The 26,264-nt window shown below is 43.2% G+C and overlaps 2 protein-coding genes across 2 annotated transcripts in view; one reads left to right on the top strand and one right to left on the bottom strand.

Annotated features, from left to right (window-relative positions):
- Nucleotides 1-251: 251 nt before the first annotated feature.
- Nucleotides 252-26,264, top strand: part of LOC132886902 (ribonuclease inhibitor-like) — a gene marked incomplete at its 5' end in the record, with an annotated part of 45,751 nt that continues 19,738 nt past the window's right edge. The window contains 4 exons of the mRNA XM_060922115.1: nt 252-373; nt 3,665-3,838; nt 4,306-4,479; nt 4,947-5,120. Of these exons, the coding sequence (XP_060778098.1) occupies nt 252-373; nt 3,665-3,838; nt 4,306-4,479; nt 4,947-5,120 (644 nt within the window). The remainder of the gene's footprint in view (nt 374-3,664; nt 3,839-4,305; nt 4,480-4,946; nt 5,121-26,264) is intronic.
- LOC132886895 (uncharacterized) lies at nt 21,941-23,130 on the bottom strand (the record flags this gene model as incomplete). The annotated part of the gene is made up of 1 exon (XM_060922101.1): nt 21,941-23,130. A coding segment is annotated over exon 1 (888 nt), but the record flags the coding sequence as incomplete, so codon positions are not given.

The raw sequence follows: 26,264 nt of genomic DNA, 5'->3' as shown, positions 1-26,264 counted from the left end.
TTGACTTTTTGCTGAATCATTTGCACCTCGAGTAAACTTAATGTCAGTACCAGTGGTAATGTTTGAGTCATTATTAATAATAGCTTGTGATTGGTGAAGAGAATAGAGACAGTCCAACATGAGAGACATCATCTTCACAACCACTATTACACCAAGATGAAAATCTGTTGATGAAGTGTGTGTCATTGTGTCTCTGCAGGTTGCGGGGTTGTGGTGTATCACATGAAGGCTGTGCTGCTCTGAGATCAGCTCTGAGATCAAACCCCTCACACCTGAGACAACTGGATCTGACTAATAATAATCTGGAAGACTCAGGAGTGAAGCGTCTCTGTGCTGTACTGGAGAATCCTCACTGTAAACTGGAGACACTGGGGTAAGATCATCTCTCTGACAGTCACAATAACTCACTAAAGCAGCAGTTAATAGTTGTATACAGTGTTGTTTATCAATTAAAATTTTCTGTAAAAATAAACATGCAGGCCTCACAGCAAGAAGGTTCTGGGTTTGAACGCAGCGGCTGACGAGGGCCTTTTTGTGCGGAGTTTGCATGTTCTCCCCTGTGTCTGTGTGGGTTTCCTCCAGGTGCTCCAGTTTCCCCCACAGTCCAAAGACATGCAGCTTTGGATAATTGGTGTCTCTAAATTGACCGTAGGTTTGAATGTGAGTGTGAATGGTTGTTTGTCACTGTGTGTCAGCCCTGCAATGATCTGGTGACTTGTCCAGGGTGAACCCCACCTCTCACCCATAGTCAGCTGGGATAGGCTCCAGCTTGCATGTGACCCTGTACAGGATAAGCAGCTACAGATAATGGATGGATGGATTGATGGATGGACGTAAAACATGCAGAACAAATATATTAGTCATGAAGTGATCATTTCTCCTCAGAATCACTGTTACTTTAAAGAAATAATTAAATCTATTTACAATTAAATATGTTCGCATTAAAAATCCAGTCAAGCAGAGATAAACTCTACAAAACCTGACTCTTCACTTAAACCTTTAAATTATTGACTTTTTGCTGAATCATTTGCACCTCGAGTAAACTTAATGTCAGTAACAGTGGTAATGTTTGAGTCATTATTGTTAGGGTTTTGCTGGGATTCGAACCTGGTTCGTTGGTGTGATGATCCAGCAAACCGCCACTAGGCCACCAGGGGAATGACTCAAATGCTAAGGCGTGAGGCGGAAGTAGAAAAAGTAACAAAAGGTTTATTTATACTATGTACACTATATACAATCCAGGGCAAAACAAAAAAACAAAAACAAAGAGTATAATTCAAAAAGAAAAAGGCAAAAATGCAAAAGCTCAGAAGATCCACAAAACACAGTACAAAGGAAACTGGAGATAAACATAACAGCACAAAGACTCCGTGACAAGAGGACTGAGCTCAGGGGTATAAATACACAAACTAATTTGAACACAGGTGAAGATAATTAGGACTAACAGGCAATTAACAAAAAAAACACAAAACACAGGAACAGTGGCGGCCTCTAGAGGCCAAAATAAATATGACACGAAAAGGAAATAACAGCAGCCTCTAGAGGCCAAAACAGTCCAGGTCCTAAGACTTGGACTGTTTTGGCCTCTAGAGGCCGCTGTTATTTCCTTTTCGTGTCATATTTATTTTGGCCTCTAGAGGCCGCCACTGTTCCTGTGTTTTGTGTTTTTTTTGTTAATTGCCTGTTAGTCCTAATTATCTTCACCTGTGTTCAAATTAGTTTGTGTATTTATACCCCTGAGCTCAGTCCTCTTGTCACGGAGTCTTTGTGCTGTTATGTTTATCTCCAGTTTCCTCTGTACTGTGTTCTTTGTTTTTGCACTTTGCTTTTCTTTTGGATTTAGTAGTGACTGTCCAGAACCCATGCAAGTGGGTCGTACTCGCCTCTCCGCATCTGAGAGGGAGCGCAGAAGGAGGGACAAGTGCTGCATCTACTGTGGCAAGCCTGGTCACTTCCGAGCATCCAATAGAGGCCAGACCGTCCTTGATGGGGTCAGACAGACCATGGTGGAAGGCTGACACCAGGGCAGTCTCATTCCATCCACTTACTGCTGCATCATGTCCCGAACTCTTGGGAAAAGGACCGCCCCGTCCAGCCGAGGGAGGGTTGTGACGGGGCCTACCCTCTCTCCCGGACTCCCTGGCCAAGGAATCTACATCCCGGTCTCCATCTCCTGGGGTGAGTCTGTCCACTCTTGTCAAGCTTTGATAGACTCAGGGGCGGCTGGGAACTTTATGGATATTCACTTCGCCCAAAGCATCGATATACCTACTGCACCTCTTGAAGTCCCTCTGTCTGTGTCTGCCCTCGATGGCCAAGCGTTAGGTGATGGAAGAGTCACTCAAGTTACTTCTCCAGTCTTCCTCCAATCTCAAGGTCACAAGGAAGAAATATCCCTGCACCTAATTCCTTCACCTGAGTTCCCAGTTATTCTAGGCCTTCCTTGGCTTACTCGCCACAACCCTCGCATAGACTGGGTAACAAGCCAGGTTGTGGAATGGGGCCCTGCATGCCATGCCTCTTGTCTGTTCTCTAGCTCTCCTGTGTCTCCTGCCGAGCCCCCTGATCTCACCGAGTTATCTCAAGTTCCCACAGAGTACTGGGATCTCAAGGAGGTATTCAGCAAGAGCAGGGCCGCCGTTCTTCCTCCGCACCGGGCCTACGACTGTGCCATCAACTTGCTCCCAGGGACTACCCCTCCTCGTGGCAGACTGTTTTCCCTCTCTCAGCCAGAACGCAAGGCTATGGAGGAATACCTCAAAGACGCCCTGGTCTCTGGGTTCATTCGACCCTCCACCTCACCTGCTGGTGCTGGCTTCTTCTTTGTCGGCAAGAAGGATGGGGGGCTCCGACCATGTATTGACTACAGGGGCCTGAACAAGATCACTGTGCGCAACCGATATCCCCTTCCGCTGATGTCCACTGCTTTCAACCTGCTCCAAGGCGCCACCGTCTTCACCAAGTTGGACCTACGGAACGCATACCACCTCATCCGTATCCGACAGGGAGACGAGTGGAAGACTGCCTTTAACACCCCGTCTGGGCACTACGAATACCAGGTCATGCCCTTCGGACTCACCAACGCACCAGCTGTTTTTCAGGCCCTAATCAACGACGTCTTAAGGGACATGATGCTCGGAAGTGACCAGGCTTGCCACAGTAGATGCAGCACTTGTCCCTCCTTCTGCGCTCCCTCTCAGATGCGGAGAGGCGAGTATGACCCACTTGCATGGGTTCTGGACAGTCACTACTAAATCCAAAAGAAAAGCAAAGTGCAAAAACAAAGAACACAGTACAGAGGAAACTGGAGATAAACATAACAGAACAAAGACTCCGTGACAAGAGGACTGAGCTCAGGGGTATAAATACACAAACTAATTTGAACACAGGTGAAGATAAATAGGACTAACAGGCAATTAACAAAAAAAAACACAAAACACAGGAACAGTGGCGGCCTCTAGAGGCCAAAATAAATATGACACGAAAAGGAAATAACAGCGGCCTCTAGAGGCCAAAACAGTCCAAGTCCTAACAATTATTAATAATAGCTTGTGATTGGTGAAGAGAATAGAGACAGTCCAACATGAGAGACATCATCTTCACAACCACTATTACACCAAGATGAAAATCTGTTGATGAAGTGTGTGTCATTGTGTCTCTGCAGGTTGCGGGGTTGTGGTGTCTCAGATGAAGGCTGTGCTGCTCTGAGTTCAGCTCTGAGATCAAACCCTTCACACCTGAGAGAACTGAATCTGACTAAGAATAATCTGGAAGACTCAGGAGTGAAGCGTCTCTGTGCTGTACTGGAGAATCCTCACTGTAAAGTGGAGACACTGGGGTAAGATCATCTCTCTGAGAGTCACAATAACTCACTAAAGCAGCAGTTAATAGTTGTATACAGTGTTGTTTATCAATTAAAATTTTCTGTAAAAGTAAAACATGCAGAACAAATATATTAGTCATGAAGTGATCATTTCTCCTCAGAATCACTTTTACTTTAAATAAATAATTAAATCTATTTACAATTAAATATGTTCGCATTAAAAATCCAGTCAAGCAGAGATAAACTCTACAAAACCTGACTCTTCACTTAAACCTTTAAATTATTGACTTTTTGCTGAATCATTTGCACCTCGAGTAAACTTAATGTCAGTAACAGTGGTAATGTTTGAGTCATTATTAATAATAGCTTGTGATTGGTGAAGAGAATAGAGACAGTCCAACATGAGAGACATCATCTTCACAACCACTATTACACCAAGATGAAAATCTGTTGATGAAGTGTGTGTCATTGTGTCTCTGCAGGTTGCGGGGTTGTGGTGTATCACATGAAGGCTGTGCTGCTCTGAGATCAGCTCTGAGATCAAACCCCTCACACCTGAGACAACTGGATCTGACTAATAATAATCTGGAAGACTCAGGAGTGAAGCGTCTCTGTGCTGTACTGGAGAATCCTCACTGTAAACTGGAGACACTGGGGTAAGATCATCTCTCTGAGAGTCACAATAACTCACTAAAGCAGCAGTTAATAGTTGTATACAGTGTTGTTTATCAATTAAATTTTTCTGTAAAAGTAAAACATGCAGAACAAATATATTTGTCATGAAGTGATCATTTCTCGTCAGAATCACTTTTACTTTAAATAAATAATTAAATCTATTTACAATTAAATATGTTCGCATTAAAAATCCAGTCAAGCAGAGATAAACTCTACAAAACCTGACTCTTCACTTAAACCTTTAAATTATTGACTTTTTGCTGAATCATTTGCACCTCGAGTAAACTTAATGTCAGTAACAGTGGTAATGTTTGAGTCATTATTAATAATAGCTTGTGATTGGTGAAGAGAATAGAGACAGTCCAACATGAGAGACATCATCTTCACAACCACTATTACACCAAGATGAAAATCTGTTGATGAAGTGTGTGTCATTGTGTCTCTGCAGGTTGCGGGGTTGTGGTGTATCACATGAAGGCTGTGCTGCTCTGAGATCAGCTCTGAGATCAAACCCCTCACACCTGAGACAACTGGATCTGACTAATAATAATCTGGAAGACTCAGGAGTGAAGCGTCTCTGTGCTGTACTGGAGAATCCTCACTGTAAACTGGAGACACTGGGGTAAGATCATCTCTCTGACAGTCACAATAACTCACTAAAGCAGCAGTTAATAGTTGTATACAGTGTTGTTTATCAATTAAAATTTTCTGTAAAAATAAACATGCAGGCCTCACAGCAAGAAGGTTCTGGGTTCGAACGCAGCGGCTGACGAGGGCCTTTCTGTGTGGAGTTTGCATGTTCTCCCCTGTGTCTTGTGGGTTTCCTCCAGGTGCTCCAGTTTCCCCCACAGTCCAAAGACATGCAGCTTTGGATAATTGGTGTTTCTAAATTGACCGTAGGTTTGAATGTGAGTGTGAATGGTTGTTTGTCACTGTGTGTCAGCCCTGCAATGATCTGGTGACTTGTCCAGGGTGAACCCCACCTCTCACCCATAGTCAGCTGGGATAGGCTCCAGCTTGCGTGTGACCCTGTACAGGATAAGCAGCTACAGATAATGGATGGATGGATTGATGGATGGATGTAAAACATGCAGAACAAATATATTAGTCATGAAGTGATCATTTCTCCTCAGAATCACTGTTACTTTAAAGAAATAATTAAATCCATTTACAATTAAATATGTTCGCATTAAAAATCCAGTCAAGCAGAGATAAACTCTACAAAACCTGACTCTTCACTTAAACCTTTAAATTATTGACTTTTTGCTGAATCATTTGCACCTCGAGTAAACTTAATGTCAGTAACAGTGGTAATGTTTGAGTCATTATTAATAATAGCTTGTGATTGGTGAAGAGAATAGAGACAGTCCAACATGAGAGACATCATCTTCACAACCACTATTACACCAAGATGAAAATCTGTTGATGAAGTGTGTGTCATTGTGTCTCTGCAGGTTGCGGGGTTGTGGTGTATCACATGAAGGCTGTGCTGCTCTGAGATCAGCTCTGAGATCAAACCCCTCACACCTGAGAGAACTGGATCTGTCTAAGAATAATCTGGGAGACTCAGGAGTGAAGCGTCTCTGTGCTGTACTGGAGAATCCTCACTGTAAACTGGAGACACTGAGGTAAGATCATCTCTCTGAGAGTCACATGACCTGCTCCTCAGTTAGACACATTCTCTAATAGTGAGACTGAAGCAGAGGTTTTAGGTTCATCATCAATGTCCTGAGGAGGAAGATTGTTTCTTTTCACTGCACACTGATGACTTGTCACAGAGTCTTTGGGTCAGATGGACGTATGTGAGAAGCTGCAGCACAAAACGGGACTTGATCCGACTGCAATGTGTCTGAAATCACTGTGAAATTTACTACAACACTGTAACTAATCACACAAACTGCACCTGAGACACAAACTAACTGCCCTCTTCAAAAAATTGAAGCTTTCAATTCCGTTATTTGAATAAAATGATTCCTTGAAAGAAAGGAAAAGCAAAACTATAAATTGTGTGTCGTCTGCAGAGCTGTTTGTGTTGCAATATTGGACTGATCCGCAAGTCGTCATGCTAATCGAGGTGGATCAGTCATATTAAATATGAAATAAATTATCATAAATCAGGAAAGGGAAAAAAAGAATACAAAGAGAAAAGAAACTGATGATAATAATAATAATAATAATAATAATAATAATAATAATAATAATAATAATAATAATAATTTAAAGAACTTGGAAATAAATTGTTACAGCTGGACAGGAAGAAAAAGTAATTAATTCGTCGAAAAGATAAACATAACTATAAAAGCACCATTTATCAAGGTAGAAAGAGAAAAAATCTAAATCTGTGATTCTTTAGAGCTGCACTGATTTGAGAGATATCAGTATCATGCGCGTCGCCACCATTGAATGTGAAGGGGGCATGTCCCCTTCAAATTTCATAATTCTTCGTTTGGACCCCCCACATTTACATAAAATATGAGTTCACCCAGCACCGTTTCTATTGCTTCGTGAAAGAATCCATTCCACTTGATCGATAAGAGAAAACACAGACCACTGAAAATCCACTCCAGGTTTTCCGGGCGTTTCTTACAACAGCTCACCGTTGTGGAGGCGGTGACGTCATCCCCATTGCCACCTCACAATGATTAGCTTTTGCCAAAACCTTATTCTTTTGTTCTATGCCCTCAAAATCAACCCTAGGCCACGTTAAATTAATGTTCAACTAAACAATGAAATAAGCTTAGCCTAATGGGGTATTCTTGGTTGATGATGAATTGTTTGCAGTATTTGCTCCTCCCCAGACACAATGGACATAAGGACATTACAAAGAAGCAGAAAGTCAGTCGAAATTTCCCCACAGGACAGGGTTTTTTTGTCCCAGTGGAAATGTTAGTGCAGTTAGCTGGCTAGTCAATGTTAGGAGATGTATCAGCTAGCTTAATGTTAGCTATCATTTAATTCAAACCCAGTAGGGCGACCTTATTGTAATGCCAAGAATGAGGTCAAGTCTGCTCTGATGATATTTATTGATTCCCTGTTTTGTCTGGTCTTTGCCAGTTGTCTGGAAAGTAAGATGGGAAATCAGTGTATGGGGAAGGAATAGTAGAGAGGAAAGCGATGGAGAGAGATGGATGTTATTCCAGGTGGATTGTGAAGGAAAGGGGGATAAAAGTTATGAAGTGGTAGAAATTGTGGTGGCACCAATGTAAGAAGGAGTTATATCTATAAATCTGTTTGTTATATTAATCTGTAAATGTTACTGTAGTACCACCATTGCATGTAGGTTGACAAAATTGCACCTGTTCATTGTGTGAAGTTCTCTTTTATGTGTCACCGTTGCTTGACACAGTGTGATTTTGTGTTATGAAGTTTGCATGATGCCATGTCATGCCTGTTCATTGTGTGAAATTATGAATATTCTTATTTTTAAACATACAGTTGAGTGTCACTATTGCTTGGCACAGTGGCATGTTGTGTTACATCTAAAACTAAATAAAAAAGGAAAAACAAAATAAAAAGTAAAATGCACCCATAAAGTCATTGTTGGTGATAAATTGTGTCACATTCATCTCATTATCTTAGGCAGAGCGGTGGGTTTAAAAACAGGCTGATGAATATATGGACTAGTTGAATGAGGACTTATTGTTGAGTCTCTAAAAGAGTCATTGAATTAAGTGACTTGTAGGTAAAATTAGGTCTTTAACAACCTGTTAAAAATACACCAGAACGCAGGAAATGGCATCTAATTAATTAAAAATTTTCTGGGGGACGACCCCCAGACCCCCCACCAGTGTGTCCCCCCGACATTAAAAATGCTTCTGATGCCCTTGAGTATAATTGTCATATTTAAGAAGATTATCGATCAGGGCAGTATGCAGTTTTGTTGTTTTGGAAGCTCTCTTAATAACCCTGGTAAGTCATTCCACACCCTTACTTCTGCTCTAGAAAATGCATTATGTTGCACTTCTGGTCTAGATTTTTTTTGTTAAAGTTCTTGGAAGTCGAAGCCCGAGTACTGTATGAATGGATGCTGCTGGTATCAATAAAAAGATTTAATATGTTGGTTGGGGCAACCCATTTCGAATGTCATGCGTTTGGCAGCATCCGAATTCACAGTATAGGAATTTTACAGGCAAAATATCAGCATCAACAAAAAGTGGCACCGCGTGCTCATTTCTTTTTGCAAAAGACATGAAGCACAGGGCATGTTTTTGTAGGATCAAAATCTAATTTAAGTTACATTTACTGGCAAGGCCCCGCACTGTAACAGCATAAGATATGTATGGAAAGATCAGAAACTGATAAATTTGACGTACTGTAGTGTCTTAAAAGGTACAAAGTGCCTGAGTTTAGCAGTCATTCCTACAGTTTTACTTATCTTAACAGTTATATGTTCAATATGGTATTTAAAGGTAAGATTACTCTCGATTAAGGTTCCAAGATATTTAACATAATCTTTGCACTCGAGGTTGGGAGGTTTGCCTTTTCCATTATCCATCCATCCATTATCGGTAGCCGCTTATCCTGTTCTACAGGGTCGCAGGCAAGCTGGAGCCTATCCCAGCTGACTATGGGCGACAGGCGGGGTACACCCTGGACAAGTCGCCAGATCATTGCAGGGCTGACACAGAGACAAACAACCATTCACACTCACATTCACACCTACGGTCAATTTAGAGCCACCAATTAACCTAACCTGCATGTCTTTGGACTGTGGGGGAAACCGGAACACCTGGAGGAAACCTGGAGACACAGGGAGAACATGCAAACTCCACAGAGGAAGGCCCCTGTCGGCCACTGGGCTCGATCCGAGAATCTTCTTGCTGTGAGGCGACAGCACTAACCACTACATGACCTTCCCACCCCTTTTTCATTATCATATATTGATATTTTACAGATCCTGTCATCTCAAACTTTGCAGTTGTGTGTTTCAACAGTACCCTGGTGAAAAAACTCACAGGATCTTTCAGGATCCATGAGGATTGTCAAAGACCTGTCAAAGATCCTGAAAGATAAGGATCTTAGAAAGATCTTCAAAGATCTTCATTTGCAAAATCATTTGAAAAGATCCTCAGGGATTTGACAAAGATCTTTTAAGGATCCTACAAAGATCCTCATAATGATCCCTGCAAAGATCTTTGCAAGGATCCTGCAAGATCCTCAAGGATTCAACAAGGATCTTACAAAGATCTTAGAAAATTGAAGATCCTTGATGATCTTGGCAAGAATTTGAAAGATACTTGAAAAGTTTTTGAGAATCTTTGTTGATCTCCTCAGCAGGATCCTCAAAGACCCTCACAAAGAACTTTACAGATCCTTGAAGATCTTTGAAAGATTTTCACCAGGGCATGTTTATTGAAATGCGTCCAAAAAAATTGCTTCATGTGCAGTTTTATGGGGCTTTTCCACTACCAACGTGGCTGAGTTGGGCTGAGCCGTGTGGGGCTGAGTTGGGCTGAGTGGAGCTGAGTGGGGCTGTTGGGGTTGCATTTCGACTACAACCGCGCTGAAGCGTGCTGGCTGGAAGTGGGTGGACACATTGGGTGGAGATAACGAAAGTGGGTGGACGTCACGTGATGTCGTTAGGTGGCACAAACAGTGACATCAGTGACCTTTTAAGCGGTAGTCTCACGACCCGGATAGTAAACAATAAACATGGAGGACATGGAGTCGTTAGTGTTGCTGGTCTTGGTGCTGTGGCTTGTTTGTCGTCTTCTAATTCTTCTTCTTCCTGGTTTACGGTGTTTACAGATGGTGGTTATTTAAAGATCCCAGTGTGCTCGCGGGGCATGTGTGGGCATGTGAGGACACTCCTCCTCACCAATCAGTGCACAGGGGATTGTCTCCTCATGCCCCTAGCCCCACTGGCCTCGGATGAGCTCACTTCAGCCCCACTGCAAAACCGTGCGAGTTTTGGGTGCTGAGTAAAGGCCAATTTATGCTGACAACCCAGTCCTCGCAGATAGCGTCGCAGACAGTGTCTGCGTAGCCCTCCCACCTTCGCAGACGCTCTGCGCGCACCTCCCAAAAATTGTGACCACCGCAGAAGCCTCGCAGACAGCGTCGCAGACAAGAGGGCTCTGATTGGTCCACTCTACATCTGCTGTACACGCACTTCCGCTTCCCTACTTTCCCGGTTTGGTTTGTTTTCACGACCGGCATTTTTAAAAACACGAGCGAAGATGGAGCAGCACGAAGAGCAGTTGATTGAGGAAGTGAGGAAGCACGTACATCTATACGACTCCAGTTCTAGTCATTATAAAAAAAAAAGTTCTAGTCATTATAAGTAACCGGAGGATAAACACTCCACTAACCACACCCACCAACTACTCCTAGCGACTTCGTGCCCCCTTGTGTTGTGCCGGTGAATAACATCGCGCACACCTATTACTCCCCGCTCACCGATAAATTACAATTGTCTGCGAAAAACTATCTGCGAAAGCCTTGTCGCAAGAGCATGCAGAGGCCTTAAGGCTGAAGTGAGCTCGGTCGTGCTGCTCTGAGGTAGTCGAAACGTGAGCCGTGTTGGGCTGAAGTGAGCTGAAAAAGGGTAGTGGAAAAGGCCCATAAGTCTTCAAAAGTACTTTTTAAAGATTCATGATTTTCTTGTTACCTTGTTAATGTCAAGGTGTTGTTGGATTGTTGACACGATGCATTTACAGAATCTAATGACTTGGAAACCACCTACAGAGCAAAAACAATACAAATCTTTCTTCATTTCAAAAATCTCAAACATGGACTTCAGATCTGGCCCTGGATGCTCTGGTGAGGAACCATCATTTTTATCTGCTGTAGTCATCATTACCATCATCACCACCACCAAGTTCAAACTGAACAGGGGCAGGTTTCCCGATAACGTTGCCCTTTAGGGCTAAAGAGCAAGTTAAGACTCTCTGAAGCAACGAACGTTGTCTCTGTACGTGGTTTTCCCGAACTCACTCGTAAGAAGAAGTGATAAGAGCAACATTACGAAGAGCTTCTTTGCGGTGCGAGTCCCCGATATAGGCATTAGTAGTTGCTTAGTCCAGTTGATGAGGTCACATGATGTTCATTTTTTACCATATATAATGTGGTAATTAATAATTGAAACTATTTTACATTTTTGGGCAATATTTTTTATTACAAGTGTGTTTTTAATTAAATGAATAAATGTTCACACGAAAGAATGAGCAAACAATAAACTAAATAATTAAGTAAATGTGTTCCCCGTGCCGGCTCATTTCGCTATTACTCAAACATACAGTCAGGATTATTTCAACTGTTCCCCACAATGCCAAGTTAGCAATGCTCTCGCATGTGTTTGCAGGGGTGGGGTTTGATCTGTCTCTACCTAAGGATGATGAATTGACCTCTTTAGAAATACTTCCTGAGGTAGAGACAGATCAAATACCCCCTCTCTCACTCACTCTCACACACACACAGATTTAGAGGTGCAGAAATGTGTCTCATTCATGACACTAAATGAGATAATCACTCGCCTAATGGAGTTAAATCTGATTAAAATGTGCCGATATCAATGTGACATTACGATATCCGTACATCATTCCATAACATACTGAAATATATTCTGAATGTTTTTCATATATTTATTTAATAATTAACTCGATGTACGTGCAAATTACAAGAAAAATAATTGAACACCAGCAGCAGATTCAACACCAGTTTCCCCCGTTGACTGTGAGAGTCCCTCAGAGGCGCAGCGCAGTCTGTGGATTCAGCTGTGAGTGAGACGCTCTTTGTTTTGAGCGAGTGGTCCGGGTCTCTCGTAAATTCCGAGCAAACTAAAGGACTACTTGTGCAATGATGTTGTTTAGGAAAACCACGTTAGCTTGACGGTGGATCTTAGGAGGTAATTAAAGACACTCTTGGCCAAAAGAGGCTTTCAGGAAACCCACCCCTGTTCAAAAAATGCAGCAAGCACTTTGAACTTGATCAGAGGCGGAGTTTACTGTGATTGGTTTTCTCCTGTCACGAACACAGCGTATGGCCTCGCATTTTAGAAAAGAAATGAAAATTCATCTGCTGATATGAAAGCTATGTTTCAGAGTAACAGGTAACAGGAACCTTCAGAGAAATGTCCTGGAGTCAAGAGTCCAATATTTGTCCTTCAAATGTAGTGGAGTAAAAGTCATAATTTTCCAAAAAAGTTAACACTCGAGTAAAGTATAGATACGAAAAACTTCCTTAAATTCAGAACTCCAGTAAATGGACTTCGTTCCTGTCCACCCATGTTTTGGGATGTGTTGAGGTTTTTTTCTTCATATTTCTCCACATTAAATTTGTATTATTAGTGAAATGTAATGACGCAGACACTGGGCTGATAGAACCATGTGGAGTTTGCAGGAATACAGAATTATAATTAAAATCTTTACTGTTATTATGAGCTGATAAAAGGTTTTATTCAAGTGGAAAAACAGACTTTCACAGAGAACTCATTAGAAACACCATTCTTATTTACTTTTATTACATCATAATATCAATTTATTACATGCTAATTATTCTTTTGTTCTTCTAATATCCTGACATCTTTTATAAATTTTAACTTTTTTGTCCTTCACAGCTTTTGTTCTTTTCCCTGCTGTAGCTCTGGGATTTATTGATTTCAGGTCAGACAGGGAGAGACAACACACAGAGTGTAAGGGGAAGAACATGTCCAGTGAGTAAATCACTGGCACCAGGAACAAATAAGGAGCACCTGGCAACACACACACACACTCTCTCTCTCTCTCTCTCTCTCTCTGTGTGTGTGTTAGCCAAGTAGCTCATCATGAGTATCTCCATAAAACTGCTTCAGCACTGGGCTGTGATCATTTCAGTCGCTCACTAATTAGAGAACAAATCAAATGTCTGATCTGTTCAGATAAATATGACTCTGCCTCGAACTCTGCCTGCTTCATCTAAACCTGACTTTTGAAACTCTTTTCCTTTCTCCTCTTGTAAATATTTTAGATCAGACTCTTATTTCCCGATTTGGTGATCAGATTTGATGTTGCGTGTTTATCCCATGTGTCAGTGATGACGTGTGCAGCAGAAAACTCAAATCTGAACAGCTCGAACTGTGAATTACTGTTACAGCATTTCAGTGTATTGTCGACTCGGAGTTTGTACTTTTGTCATTTATGAAAATGAAATGGTGCAGTGAAAGATTTGAGGACCTGTTTGATCATTTGTGTGAGTTTATTATGTATTATTTTATTTCCTTCAGGATCAGTTGTGATACGATCAAAGGGAGAAGCGCTGAAGCTCTGGTCTCAGTGCTCAACTCCGAAACCTCCAGTCTGAGAGAACTGCGTCTGACTGTGAAGACACTGGATCTGTCTGGGAATAAACTAGAAGACTCAGGAGTGAAGCGTCTCTGTGCTGTACTGGAGAATCCTCACTGTAAACTGGAGACACTGAGGTAAGATCATCTCTCTGAGAGTCACATGACCTGCTCCTCAGTTAGACACATTCTCTAATAGTGAGACTGAAGCAGAGGTTTTAGGTTCATCATCAATGTCCTGAGGAGGAAGATTGTTTCTTTTCACTGCACACTGATGATTTGTCACAGAGTCTTTGGGTCAGATGGACGTATGTGAGAAGCTGCAGCACAAAACGGGACTTGATCCGACTGCAATGTTTCTGATTTTTTTTTTTTTTTAGAAATGAATTAAAATGAGTAATCATCAGATGGAAAAAAAATATGTTCCCAACTGATCGTCTCAGATTTGCTTCATAATTTTAGAGTCAAGTTACTGTTCCCAATAAATAGTGTGTTAAGTTCCAGGCTTGTATCTGCATTAGTTTCTGAGATATCGAGGCTTTTAACAGGCAGCGTGGCTTGAATTTTACTGTAAAAAAAAAAGTGCAACAGAAAAACATTACAAAGATCAATTCATTATTATTTTTAACTTTTCTTTCTGGTTGCATGAAATTTTGAGGGATTAGATTAGATAAAACTTTATTGATCCCTTTTGGGAGGGTTCCCTCAGGGAAATTAAGAATAGTGTGGAATGTAGAGTTTCAACATTATTATTATTATTTTTTTTTCAACTTCATCCCAGGATCTCCCTAAATCCAGCCCTGACGTGGCTACAGATAATTGCTGTGTTTTTTTTTTTTAATTTTTATTATAACTGTTGTTGTCCTCCACAGTATACTGCTGAAGAAATTAAATAATGAAGATGAGCTCAAAGTGCAGACCTTCAGTTTTATTTTGAGGAAACTTGCATCCAGATTGGATGACTGGTGTTGAAATTACAGCATGTAATTACAGCACTGTTTATATGTGGTCCTTCTTTTTTGAGGGATGAAAAACTAATTAGACAAATGAACATCATCATAAATTACACTGACATTTTTATTCCTCTGACACTGAGAGGTGAAACCAGTATGTTTTCAGGTTTTCTTTTCATTTTTTTCTGAAATTCTTGTTCGCACGCTGTCTCAAGAACGAGTGGCTGAATGTTTGTAGGATTTATATGGAATAATCATTGTTTACTTCTCTGATTCTACAATAATATAAATCTATAATGAAATATAAATGCACTCTGTAGACTCTGGAGAAACAAGTTTATTGCCCCGGTGTAGTGCACTATAAGTCTAGTACAGAACCATCGGAGATTCAGTCTCTCTCTCTCTCTCTCTCTGATTAAAGTTCATGGTCTCTCTGCTGTTCTCTGTTCAGCTTCAGCTGCTGATGGTTTAATATCACACACAACAGAGGAGAGAAACTAAATATAACACTCAGTATTATCATTATTAATTACACTGTTAATGAGAATAAACAGGTGATATTAAATCCTCATGACATTCTGAATAATAAAATTAATTTTACACTCACCATCTTTCAAGTAAGAATTAATAGTTAAGAATTAACTATTAACTATTAAGAGTTAATAGTTAAGAGTTAATAGTTGTAGTTGTAATAGTTGTAATAGTTGTGTTATTTATCAGTTAAAATTTTCTGTAAAAATAAACATGCAGGCCTCACAGCAAGAAGGTTCTGGCTATTCTTTAAGTTCGTTTCTTAAGACACGTATTTTTTAGTATGTTACCTCGTTTGTTGACAGTTTCGGCGAACACTTCCGCCTTCTTCAAAACAGTCACCAGATGTTGAGTGGTGATGTGCCTTATCAGCTGATGTACTCTATGGAGGCGTGAACGTCCCGCCCAATTTGACAGGTAGTCCATGCCTCCTGCTGTCAGGTCGCTGCCCCAGGACTGCGCTCCAGGTGTGTGACAGCGCGTACGCTCCCTCATCCCGGTTCATCATCCTCTGCGCCCGCTTGCGTATCTCCACTGCCTCCAAAATCCAACGCTGATATCTATTCTCTTCAGCGCGAATGACTCTGGCCTCTTCCCAATTCATTCTATGATTTTGTCGTTTGCAGTGGTCTGAAATGGCTGATTTTAAGTTTTCTTGGTTTGCTTTTTCTTTTTCGGATCTTGAGAGTCTTTTTGTTGTTTCTTTTTCACATTCTAATTGGTGTTCTTTCCTGCGAGTGTGGAAGCATCTGCCCGTTTCACCAATATAGACTTTATTACATGAACGGCAAGGGATTTCATATATGACATTGCATTTATTGTCCAGTTGTATTTTGTCTTTGGGGTGAACTAGCAGCTGTCGGAGGTTCTTGTATGGTTTGACCGGGGTGTTGATGTGGTATTTCCTCATGGATCGTTGGATGCATTCTGTAACTCCTTTTATGTAATGGTAATGTGACAAAGCCCCGGTTTGTTTTTTCTGTGTTTTTTCTTGTTTGTTTGTTTTTTTTCCTTTTTTTGTGTCTGTAATTTTCCTTTTTGAATCGCCCACGGTGGATATTGGCAGTTTTTTAATGCCTGTTGGATGTGTTGTTCCTCCTCCTGTCTGTCTTTCTCCTCCGTGATGTTCTGTGTTCGGTCGTATAGTGTTCTGATTACTGACATTTTGTGTGCGATGGGATGTTCAGATGTCCAGAGAAGATATTGGTCGGTGTGTGTAGGTTTTCTGTATGTTGTGATTTTAACGTTCCCTTCTTCTGTGTGGTGTATTTTTAGGTCCAGAAATGCTATTGTCTTGTCCGTTTCGTCTTCGTGTGTGAATTTGATGTTGCCTGTCTTGTCTATGGAGTTTAAATGATCCGTGAGTTGTTGTGTGTGACCTGTTTTGGTTATTTCAAGAATGTCATCAATGTATCTTTTCCAGAAGATAGGTTTGCAGTCATCCGGTGCTGTTTCTATCGCTCGGGTTTCCAGATCCTCCATAAAAAAGTTGCATAGAGTGGCAGATAGCAGGTCCCCCATTGCAAATCCCTCTTTTTGTCTGTAAATTGTACCTCTGAATTGGAAATATGTGGACGTGGAAATGAAATGTAATAGTTTTGTTATGTCCTGTGCTGTAAGTTTTGTACGTTTTTTCAGGGTTCTGTCTGCTTTTAACCGGTTTTCTACTATGTTGAGAGTGTTTGTGACCGGTGTTTTTGTAAAGAGGGATATGACGTCATGTGATGCAAAGATTTCATCCTTTTTTTATCTTGATTTCCTTTAGTTCTTTCGCCAGTTGGTTTGAGTTTTTGCAGTGGTATTCCGTAAGTCCGAGGAGTGGTTTAATTATGTGTGCCAGTGTCTTGGAAAGGTTGTAAGTAACTGACCCTATGCTGTCTACTATGGGTCTTAGTGGTGCTCCGGGTTTATGAATTTTCGGTGTGCCGTATATCCGGGGGGTGATGTCTGCTGTGGGGATGAAGTGGTTGTATGTTTGTTTATCGATTTTGTTGTCGTCCATTAACGGTTTGAGTAATAGTTTTAGTCTTTTTTCTTTTCCTCTCTCGGGTCTTTTTTGAGTATTTCATGTGTATGGGTCCGTGAGCATTTCATTCATTTGTTTTTCATATTGATTAGTGTCCATGATAACCGTGGTCCTCCCTTTATCCGCCGGTAGTATTGTTATTTTCTTGTTCTTTGTGAGTGTTCTGATGGCTTCCATTTCCTGTTTAGTTGTGTTTCTGGGTGGCGGTTTAGCTGAGGTGAGGATGCCTGCTATTTCGTTTCTTAATGCGGCTTTCTGTCCTTGGTCCTGTATCATGTTGCATGCTAGTTCCGTAGCCAGTATGAATTCTTCATTCGGGATTTTATTTGGTGTGATGGCATAGTTTAGTCCCCATGAGAGTATAGCGCGTTCTGCTGTTGTTAGTGTGTGTTTAGACAGGTTGCATATCAAGTTTCAAAATCAAATCAAGTTTATTTGTACAGCGCTTTTAACAATAAACATTGTCGCAAAGCAGCTTTACAGAATTTGAACGACTTAAAACATGAGCTAATTTTATCCCTAATCTATCCCCAATGAGCAAGCCTGTGGCGACGGTGGCAAGGAAAAACTCCCTCAGACGACATGAGGAAGAAACCTCGAGAGGAACCAGACTCAAAAGGGAACCCATCCTCATTTGGGCAACAACAGACAGCCTGACTATAATATTAACAGTTTTAACAGGTATAACCCTCAACTGTCCTCATGGGGCTGTCCTTCACAGGAGTGGGGCGATAAAACTCCGACCAGACACAGGGCACCAGGATGGATCAAGAAGGTCCGAGGGGCAGAAGAGGCCAGCATCTCAATCCCAGGATCAACATGTAACTCAGAGGGACAGATGGGGGGGGGGGAAGAAAACACGTTGTTAGGTATGCCCTAAAAATGACAAGTATTAAATCTGTGTGGTAGGCTCGCAGAGACGAGAGTCTTTACATCAGGCATGACGCACAATGGCATGTTAATATGGTAAAAAATATATCATGACCTGCTCTGGCTGGATGCTTGATTGGGTGATGGGAGCACACTCCTCAGCAATGATGAGATGCAGATGGGACTCTTAGGCCTGGCCAAGACAATTCAGTTACATTTCACCGGGTCTGGGACATGCGACAGAATGTCTGACGGCCGATTCCCTGCAGGCTACGATAGCCAGTCGAGGTCCCCACCGTCTCCACCAAAAGATTTCCTGTTGACTCCATGTAACTCAGAGGGACAGATTTGGGGTGGGGGGTGGGGGGGTGGGGGGGTGGGGGGGGGGGAGGAGAGAGAAAGAAAACACAGGTGGTTAGGTATGCCCAATGTCACCTGAATAAGTAGGAACAGTATACATATTGCACCGAGTACAAGCAGGGACTCCGGCAACTAACTATGACAGCATAACTAAAAGGAGAGAGCCAGAAGGTAACACAGGCATGAGGGAGCCCCGGGACATAAAGCAGCCAGCCACTGCACCGTCAACAAACTCGAGTGAGCAAGCGAGTGGGGACTGACAGCATCCATACATCCCAGTTTACCAAAACACTCTATGTCTGAGGACCCTCCAGATCTACTCCTTTACCTCATAAACACCATTAACAAAAGGCTTGACTAAACAGATATGTTTTCAGCCTAGACTTAAATGCTGAGACTGTGTCTGATTCCCGAACATTACTTGGAAGGCTGTTCCATAACAGTGGGGCTTTGTAAGAAAAGGCTCTGCCCCCTGATGTAGCCTTCAATATACGAGGTACCAGCAGATAGCCTGCACCTTTTGATCTAAGTAGGCGTGGCGGGTCATAGAGGAGCAGAAGTTCACTCAGGTACTGTGGTGCGAGACCATTTAGTGCTTTAAAGGTCAATAGTAGTATTTTATAATCAATACGAAATTTGATTGGGAGCCAATGCAGTGTGGATAAGACAGGCGTGATGTGGTCATATTTTCTAGTTCTAGTAAGGACTCTTGCTGCGGCATTTTGAACTAACTGGAGCTTGTTTATGCACTTATTGGAACATCCAGACAGTAAGGCATTACAATAATCCAACCTGGAGGTAACGAAAGCATGAACTAGTTTTTCTGCATCATGCAATGACATTAAATTTCTTATCTTTGCAATATTTCTGAGATGAAAGAAAGCTATCCGGGTGATGTTATCAATGTGAGTTTCGAATGAAAGACTGGGGTCAATAATCACTCCGAGGTCTTTTACTGCTGCACGTGAAGAAACAGAAAGGCCATCCAGAGTTACTGTGTAATCAGAAAACTTACTTCTAGCTGTATGTGGTCCTAGCACAAGTACTTCAGTCTTGTCAGAGTTAAGCAGAAGGAAATTAACGAGCATCCAGTGTCTAATGTCCTTAACACATTCCTCAATTCTATTAAGCTGGTGTCTCTCATCAGGTTTTGCAGAGACATACAACTGTGTGTCATCAGCATAACAGTGGAAACTAATACAATGTTTACGAATAATATCGCCCAGAGGTAACATATATAGAGAAAAAAGCAGTGGACCCAAGACAGAACCTTGTGGAACACCAAACTTTACCTCGGTACGTCTAGAAATATCACCATTTATATCGACATACTGATAACGATCAGTTAGATAAGACCTGAGCCAGGAGAGGGCCATTCCCTTAACTCCCACAACATTTTCTAGTCTATCCAGAAGAATGGAATGATCAATGGTATCAAATGCTGCACTAAGGTCAAGCAACACAAGTAGCGAGACACAGCCCTGATCAGACGCCAACAGTAGGTCGTTTACTACTTTAACCAGTGCTGTCTCTGTGCTATGATGAGGTCTAAATCCTGACTGATACATTTCATGGATGTTATTCCTATGTAAATATGAGCATAACTGCTGTGCCACAGCTTTTTCAAGGATCTTGGAGATAAAGGGGAGGTTTGATATTGGCCGATAATTGGACAGCTGACAGGGATCAAGGTCAGGTTTTTTAATCAGGGGTTTGATAACTGCTAGTTTAAAGGATTTGGGTACATAGCCAATCATAAGAGAAGAATTTATTATTTTTAGAAGCGGTTCAATTACTCCAGGCATTATCTGTTTGAATAGATGTGTCGGTAAGGGATCTAGTACGCAAGTTGAGGCTTTTGATGTAGAGATTAATGAGAGTAATTCAGTTTCTTTTAGGGGAGTAAAACATTCTAACTGATGATCTGATACAGTTATATTGTTAACTACAAGGTCACTTTCATTGTCTAACCTTAAATTAGTAGTTTGAATTTTTTGTCGGATATTCTCAATTTTGTCATTAAAAAAATTCATGAAGTCGTTGCTACTACATACTGCAGGTGTGCATGTGTTGATAGTGGACTTATTCCTGGTTAATTTTGCTACAGTATTAAATAGGAATCTAGGATTATTTTTGTTATCTTCTATTAGGGAGGAGAGATATGTTGATCTCGCAGCACTAAGAGCTTTTTTATACTTCAGGAAGCTCTCCTTCCATGCCAATTTGAACACTACCAATTTTGTTTGACGCCATTTACGTTCCAATTTTCGAGTGGTCTGTTTTAATGTGCGAGTGTCATCATTATACCAGGGTGCTAATTTTTTGTCTCTGACCATTTTCCTTTTTAGAGGAGCTACATTATCTAAAGTATGGCGGAATGTTGACTCTAAGCATTCAGTTGCCTGATCGAGTTCTGCAGGGGCTGACAGTGACCCAATCAAAGTTGACAGCTCTGGGAGATCATTTATAAAGCTCTGTGCAGTAGTTGACGTGAAAGTACGTTTAATACAGTAGCGTGGTGAGGTGCATATATTATTACTCAGACATATTTTGAATGAGATGAGACAATGATCTGAGATAACTTCAGACTGTGGAAGTATGACTATATTGTCTACGTTTAATCTGAATGTTAGTATTAGATCAAGGGTGTGACCACCATTATGGGTCGGTCCTATGACATTCTGCTTAATCCCGACTGAATCTAAGATGGACACAAACGCTGTTTTTAAAGGGTCTTCTGGGTTATCAAAGTGAATATTAAAATCTCCGACAACTAAAGCTTTGTCTAAGGAAATAACCAAATCTGAGATAAAATCTGCAAATTCAGAAAGAAACTCAGAATATGGCCCCGGGGGCCTGTAAATAATAAGCAATGGAATTAACTGGGTAGACTTATTTTTTGAGGCTACATACATTATATGAGTATGAAGAACTTCAAATGTATTAAATTTATAACCAGGTTTGTGTGTTACACCTAGATAATCGTTATAAATTACCGCGACGCCTCCTCCTCTGCCAGTTAGACGAGGCTGGTGTATATAACTGTATCCAGGAGGACTCGCTTCATTTAATGCTATATATTCATTTGGCTTAATCCATGTTTCTGTTAAACACAGTACATTAAACTCCTGATCAGTAATGAGTTCATTAACCATTAGCGCTTTAGATGTAAGAGATCTAATATTTAATAGCCCCACCTTTAGATCAAAGGTGCTGGCAGCAGCTGTACAGTCAGTCTGATCTAATTTTATATTGATTAGGTTACTGGAACAAACTCTCTGAAAATTTCTACCTTTTTGTTGAGCTCGGGGAATAGACACAGTCTCGATGTAGTGGGCCCTGAGTGACGACTCTGTGCAGCTAGCAGACAGTCGGTTTAGCCTGTTCGTCTGCTCCCTGGCCTTGGCTCTGGATTGTCAGAAATTAACTAGGCCTGTTCTGAGACTATGACCTATGCTGCAGGAAATGAGAGCAGCACCTTCCCGAGTGGGATGGATACCGTCCCGCCCTAACAGGCCAGCAGTGCCCTCAAAATTAGCCCAATTATCTATAAAGCCCACACTGTTTTCAGAGCACCACCTGGACAGCCAGCAGTTCAGCGACCATAACCTGCTGTAAGCTACATCGCCACACCGCATTGGGATGGGGCCAGAGCATACTACAGCATCGGACATCGCCTTCGCTAATTTAAACACCTCTACAAAGTTACTCTTAGTAACCTCAGACTGACGAAGGCGTATATCATTAGCTCCTGCATGGATAACTATCTTTGAGAACCTATGCTTGCCTAGGACCCTAAGATTACCTGCTATGTCCGGCGCCCTGGCTCCCGGTATACACCTGACTAAAGCTGCTGGTGCCCCTAAAGGCTGAGCTAATTTCACGTGCCGTATGATAGAGTCCCCTATAACCAGAGCTCTTTCAGGTTTCTCAGTGGGTGCATCACTAAGGAGAGCAAACCTGTTCGGCACGTGACGCGGAGAGGAGTGGTGCTCCCGTGGGCGAGCCTCAGCGGTAGCTTTGGCTCTACGCTTATGCCGCCGAGCCGTCACCCATTCGCCCCGCTGTAAGGGCTCTAATGCCGGAGTTGGGGGATTGCTAACTCCACCTAGGGCGTCCAGACTTTCCCTAACAGAAACTACACTGTTCTCACGCTCACTAACCTGCTCTAAAGCCTGGACACGCGCTTCTAGCACTGAAATCTTCTCCGTCAGAGAGCTAACTAATCTGCACTTATCACAAGTAAAGCTAATAGAGCTATTGCTAGTGACGGAGGAAGAATGACTAAACATCCTGCACTCAGCACACTGAACAGGCTGAAGGTGTGCCATGATGAAAAGATTCACGTACCTTAAATGAAGATCTGTTGATATTAAAGCAGATCAGATGGCCTCCGCTTGTGGAGGAGAAAAAAAGAAAGCTTCCGGTCTCGGGGTTCTTCCGAAAAAAGAAAGAGAAAAAACCGGAAAAAAAAAAACCGGAAAAAGGAAAGCGAAAGTGAAAAGTACAAAAATGAAAGCGACAGTATGATAAAAATGAAGACGATACTGGAAATTTATTTATAGAAAAAAAGTTAAAAAAGGATTAGTAATTAACGCCGGCACTCGCGGGAAAAAAGACTCGGCGCGAACAACTCAGGAAACAGGACATATCCATTTTTCATTTATTTGCTTGTCCTTGCATTTATTTTGTTTCTTTTTGATAAGCCTATTTAGTTTTTTAATATGGCGTGTTTTTGTTTTTGAGAATTCTTGTTCTTGTATTGCATTTAGATGTTCTTCCATACTTTTTTCCATGTCACTTCTGAGTTTGAACCGGCGTTTGAAATCTTGTGTTCTTTGTGTTATTTCTGTATTTAAATTGTTGATTTTGTTTGTCGTGCATCTAATTCTTTCTCTTACCAGAGTCATTCGCGCTCTTTCGATGGTCCTTTCCGCGTTTCTTGTTGGAATTGGATTTTTTATGTAGAGGCTTGCTGGAATGACGCTGTAGCGAAGATCGCGTGTGGGTGGAGCACAGAGGACGGCAGGACAGAGATCAGGTTTAGCTATCGGCTTTATTGCCACACTTTTCAGGTTTACAATAATGCTCAAATAGCGAGAGAGACACACACACACACACACACACACAGCGTCTCGTCCGGGGAAGAGCTCCTCTGCTCTCGCTCTCCCTCCTTAAATAGGGCGGTTTACTGGGGAGAACACACAAAACACAGGTTAATGACACTCAGGTGAAGCGATTCTGCCACTTACCTTCCCGAACTCCGCCCTCCTGTCACAGACCGGTGCTTGACCACGCCCCCGCTGCCACATACCCCCACCGCCCGACTCAGGCCGGGCGCCCGTCCGGCCCGCAGCCGACTCCCCCCCCCCCCCCTTGACGGGAGAGGAAGTCCGCCACGACCATCTGCGCCCCCGGCCTGTGGACCACCTTGAAGTTGAAAGGTTGGAGCGCCAGATACCAACGGGTGATCCGTGCGTTGGCATCCTTCATGCGGTGGAGCCACTGGAGGGGCGCGTGGTCCGAACAGAGGGTGAAAGGGCGCCCCAGAAGGTAGTAACGGAGGGCGAGGACCGCCCACTTGATGGCCAGGCACTCCTTCTCGATAGTGCTGTAGCGCCCCTCACGCACTGACAGCTTCCGGCTGATGTACAACACTGGGCGGTCCTCTCCCCCCACCTGCTGGGACAAAACGGCCCCCAGCCCTCTGTCCGACGCATCCGTCTGCAACAAAAAAGGGAGAGAGAAGTCAGGGGAGTGCAAAAGTGGCCCCCCACACAGTGCAGCCTTTACCTCAGAGAAAGCCCGCTGGCACTGCTCCGTCCACTGGACCGGATCTGGCGCCCCCTTTTTAGTGAGGTCAGTCAGCGGGCTGGTGACGTCCGAATAATTAGGTATAAACCTACGATAATAGCCAGCCAGCCCCAGGAACTGTCTCACCCCCTTTTTGGTCTTGGGTCTCGGGCAGGCCGCAATCGCTGCTGTCTTATTAATTTGGGGACGCACCTGCCCGTTACCCAAGTGGAAGCCCAGATACCGTACTTCCACCCGCCCAATCGCACACTTCTTCGGGTTGGCAGTGAGCCCCGCCCGCCTCAGCAACCTAAGGACGGCCCTCAGGTGTTGCAGGTGCCGCTGCCAGTCATTACTATAAATGATGATGTCGTCTAAGTAAGCAGCCGCATAGGTGGCGTGGGGCCGGAGGATCCGGTCCATCAGCCGCTGAAACGTAGCGGGCGCCCCAAACAGCCCAAACGGAAGTGTGACGAACTGGTGTAAGCCGAACGGTGTGGAAAAGGCCGTTTTTTCCCGGGATAATGGAGTCAAGGGGATCTGCCAATATCCCTTCGTCAAATCCAGTGTCGAGTAAAAGCGAGCCGTGCCTAGTCGATCGAGCAGCTCATCAATACGAGGCATTGGGTACGCGTCGAATTTAGACACCGCATTGACTTTTCTATAGTCCACACAGAACCGGACCGAGCCGTCGGCCTTGGGAACCAAGACCACCGGGCTGCTCCAGTCACTGTGGGACTCCTCGACGATGCCCATTTCGAGCATGGCCTGAAGTTCTTCCCGAACCACCTTTTTTTTGTGTTCGGGTAATCTATAAGGACGGCTACGCACTACCACCCCCGGGGGCGTCTCTATGTGGTGTTCTATGAGGTTGGTGCGTCCGGGCCGGGGCGAGAACACATCCGAAAACTCGGCCTGCAACTGGGCGACCTCCGTGAGTTGGGTCGGGGAGAGGTGGTCTCCACAGGGGACCGGAGAGGTGCGAGATGCCAATGACCCTTTTTGGATCTCCGGCCCCAGCTCCGCCTTCTCCGGAACTACCGACACCAACGCCACGGGGACCTCCTCATTCCAGAGCTTCAGCAGATTGAGGTGGTAGATCTGTAGCGCCCCCTCCCTGTCCGTTCGCCTAACCTCATAGTCGACGTCCCCGACTCGCCGTGTGACCTCGAAGGGCCCTTGCCACTTGGCGATTAATTTGGAGCTTGACGTGGGCAATAGGACGAGTACCTTATCTCCCGGAGTGAACTTTCTAAGGCGCGTGCCCTTGTTGTACAGGCGGGTTTGCCGTTCCTGGGCCTGCCGCAAATTCTCCTGAGTTAAGTGGGTGAGCGTGTGGAGTTTTGCGCGCAGATCCATAACGTATTGAATTTCATTTTTGCTCTGCGAAGGTCCCTCCTCCCAATTTTCCCGCAGTACATCTAAGATGCCGCGCGGCTTACGCCCATACAGTAATTCAAATGGGGAGAACCCCATGGAGGCTTGGGGGACCTCTCGCACTGCAAACAACAAGGGTTCGAGCCACTTATCCCAGTTACGTGCGTCCTCACTTACGAATTTTTTGATGATATTCTTGAGGGTGCGGTTGAACCGTTCGACTAAACCGTCCGTTTGTGGGTGATACACGCTGGTGCGGATCGGCTTAATACCCAGTAGCCCATACAGTTCGGCCAGTGTTCGTGACATAAACGAGGTGCCTTGATCAGTCAGAATCTCTTTCGGGATTCCGACCCGGGAGATGACGTGGAAGAGGGCCTCTGCAATACTACGTGCGGAGATATTGCGAAGCGGCACCGCTTCCGGGTATCGCGTTGCATAGTCCACCAGAACCAATATAAAGCGGTACCCTCGTGTTGACCGATCTAATGGCCCGACGAGATCCATCCCAATTCGTTCAAATGGGGTCTCGATTAATGGTAGGGGGCGCAAGGGCGCTTTTGGAATGCCCGCTGGATTTACTAACTGGCATTCGCG

This window comes from Neoarius graeffei, chromosome 1, assembly GCF_027579695.1.
Source record: "Neoarius graeffei isolate fNeoGra1 chromosome 1, fNeoGra1.pri, whole genome shotgun sequence".
NCBI classification, from domain to species: domain Eukaryota; kingdom Metazoa; phylum Chordata; class Actinopteri; order Siluriformes; family Ariidae; genus Neoarius; species Neoarius graeffei.
The sequence above is the reverse complement of the archived record's forward strand: the minus strand, read 5'-3'. Positions and strand labels throughout refer to the sequence as shown.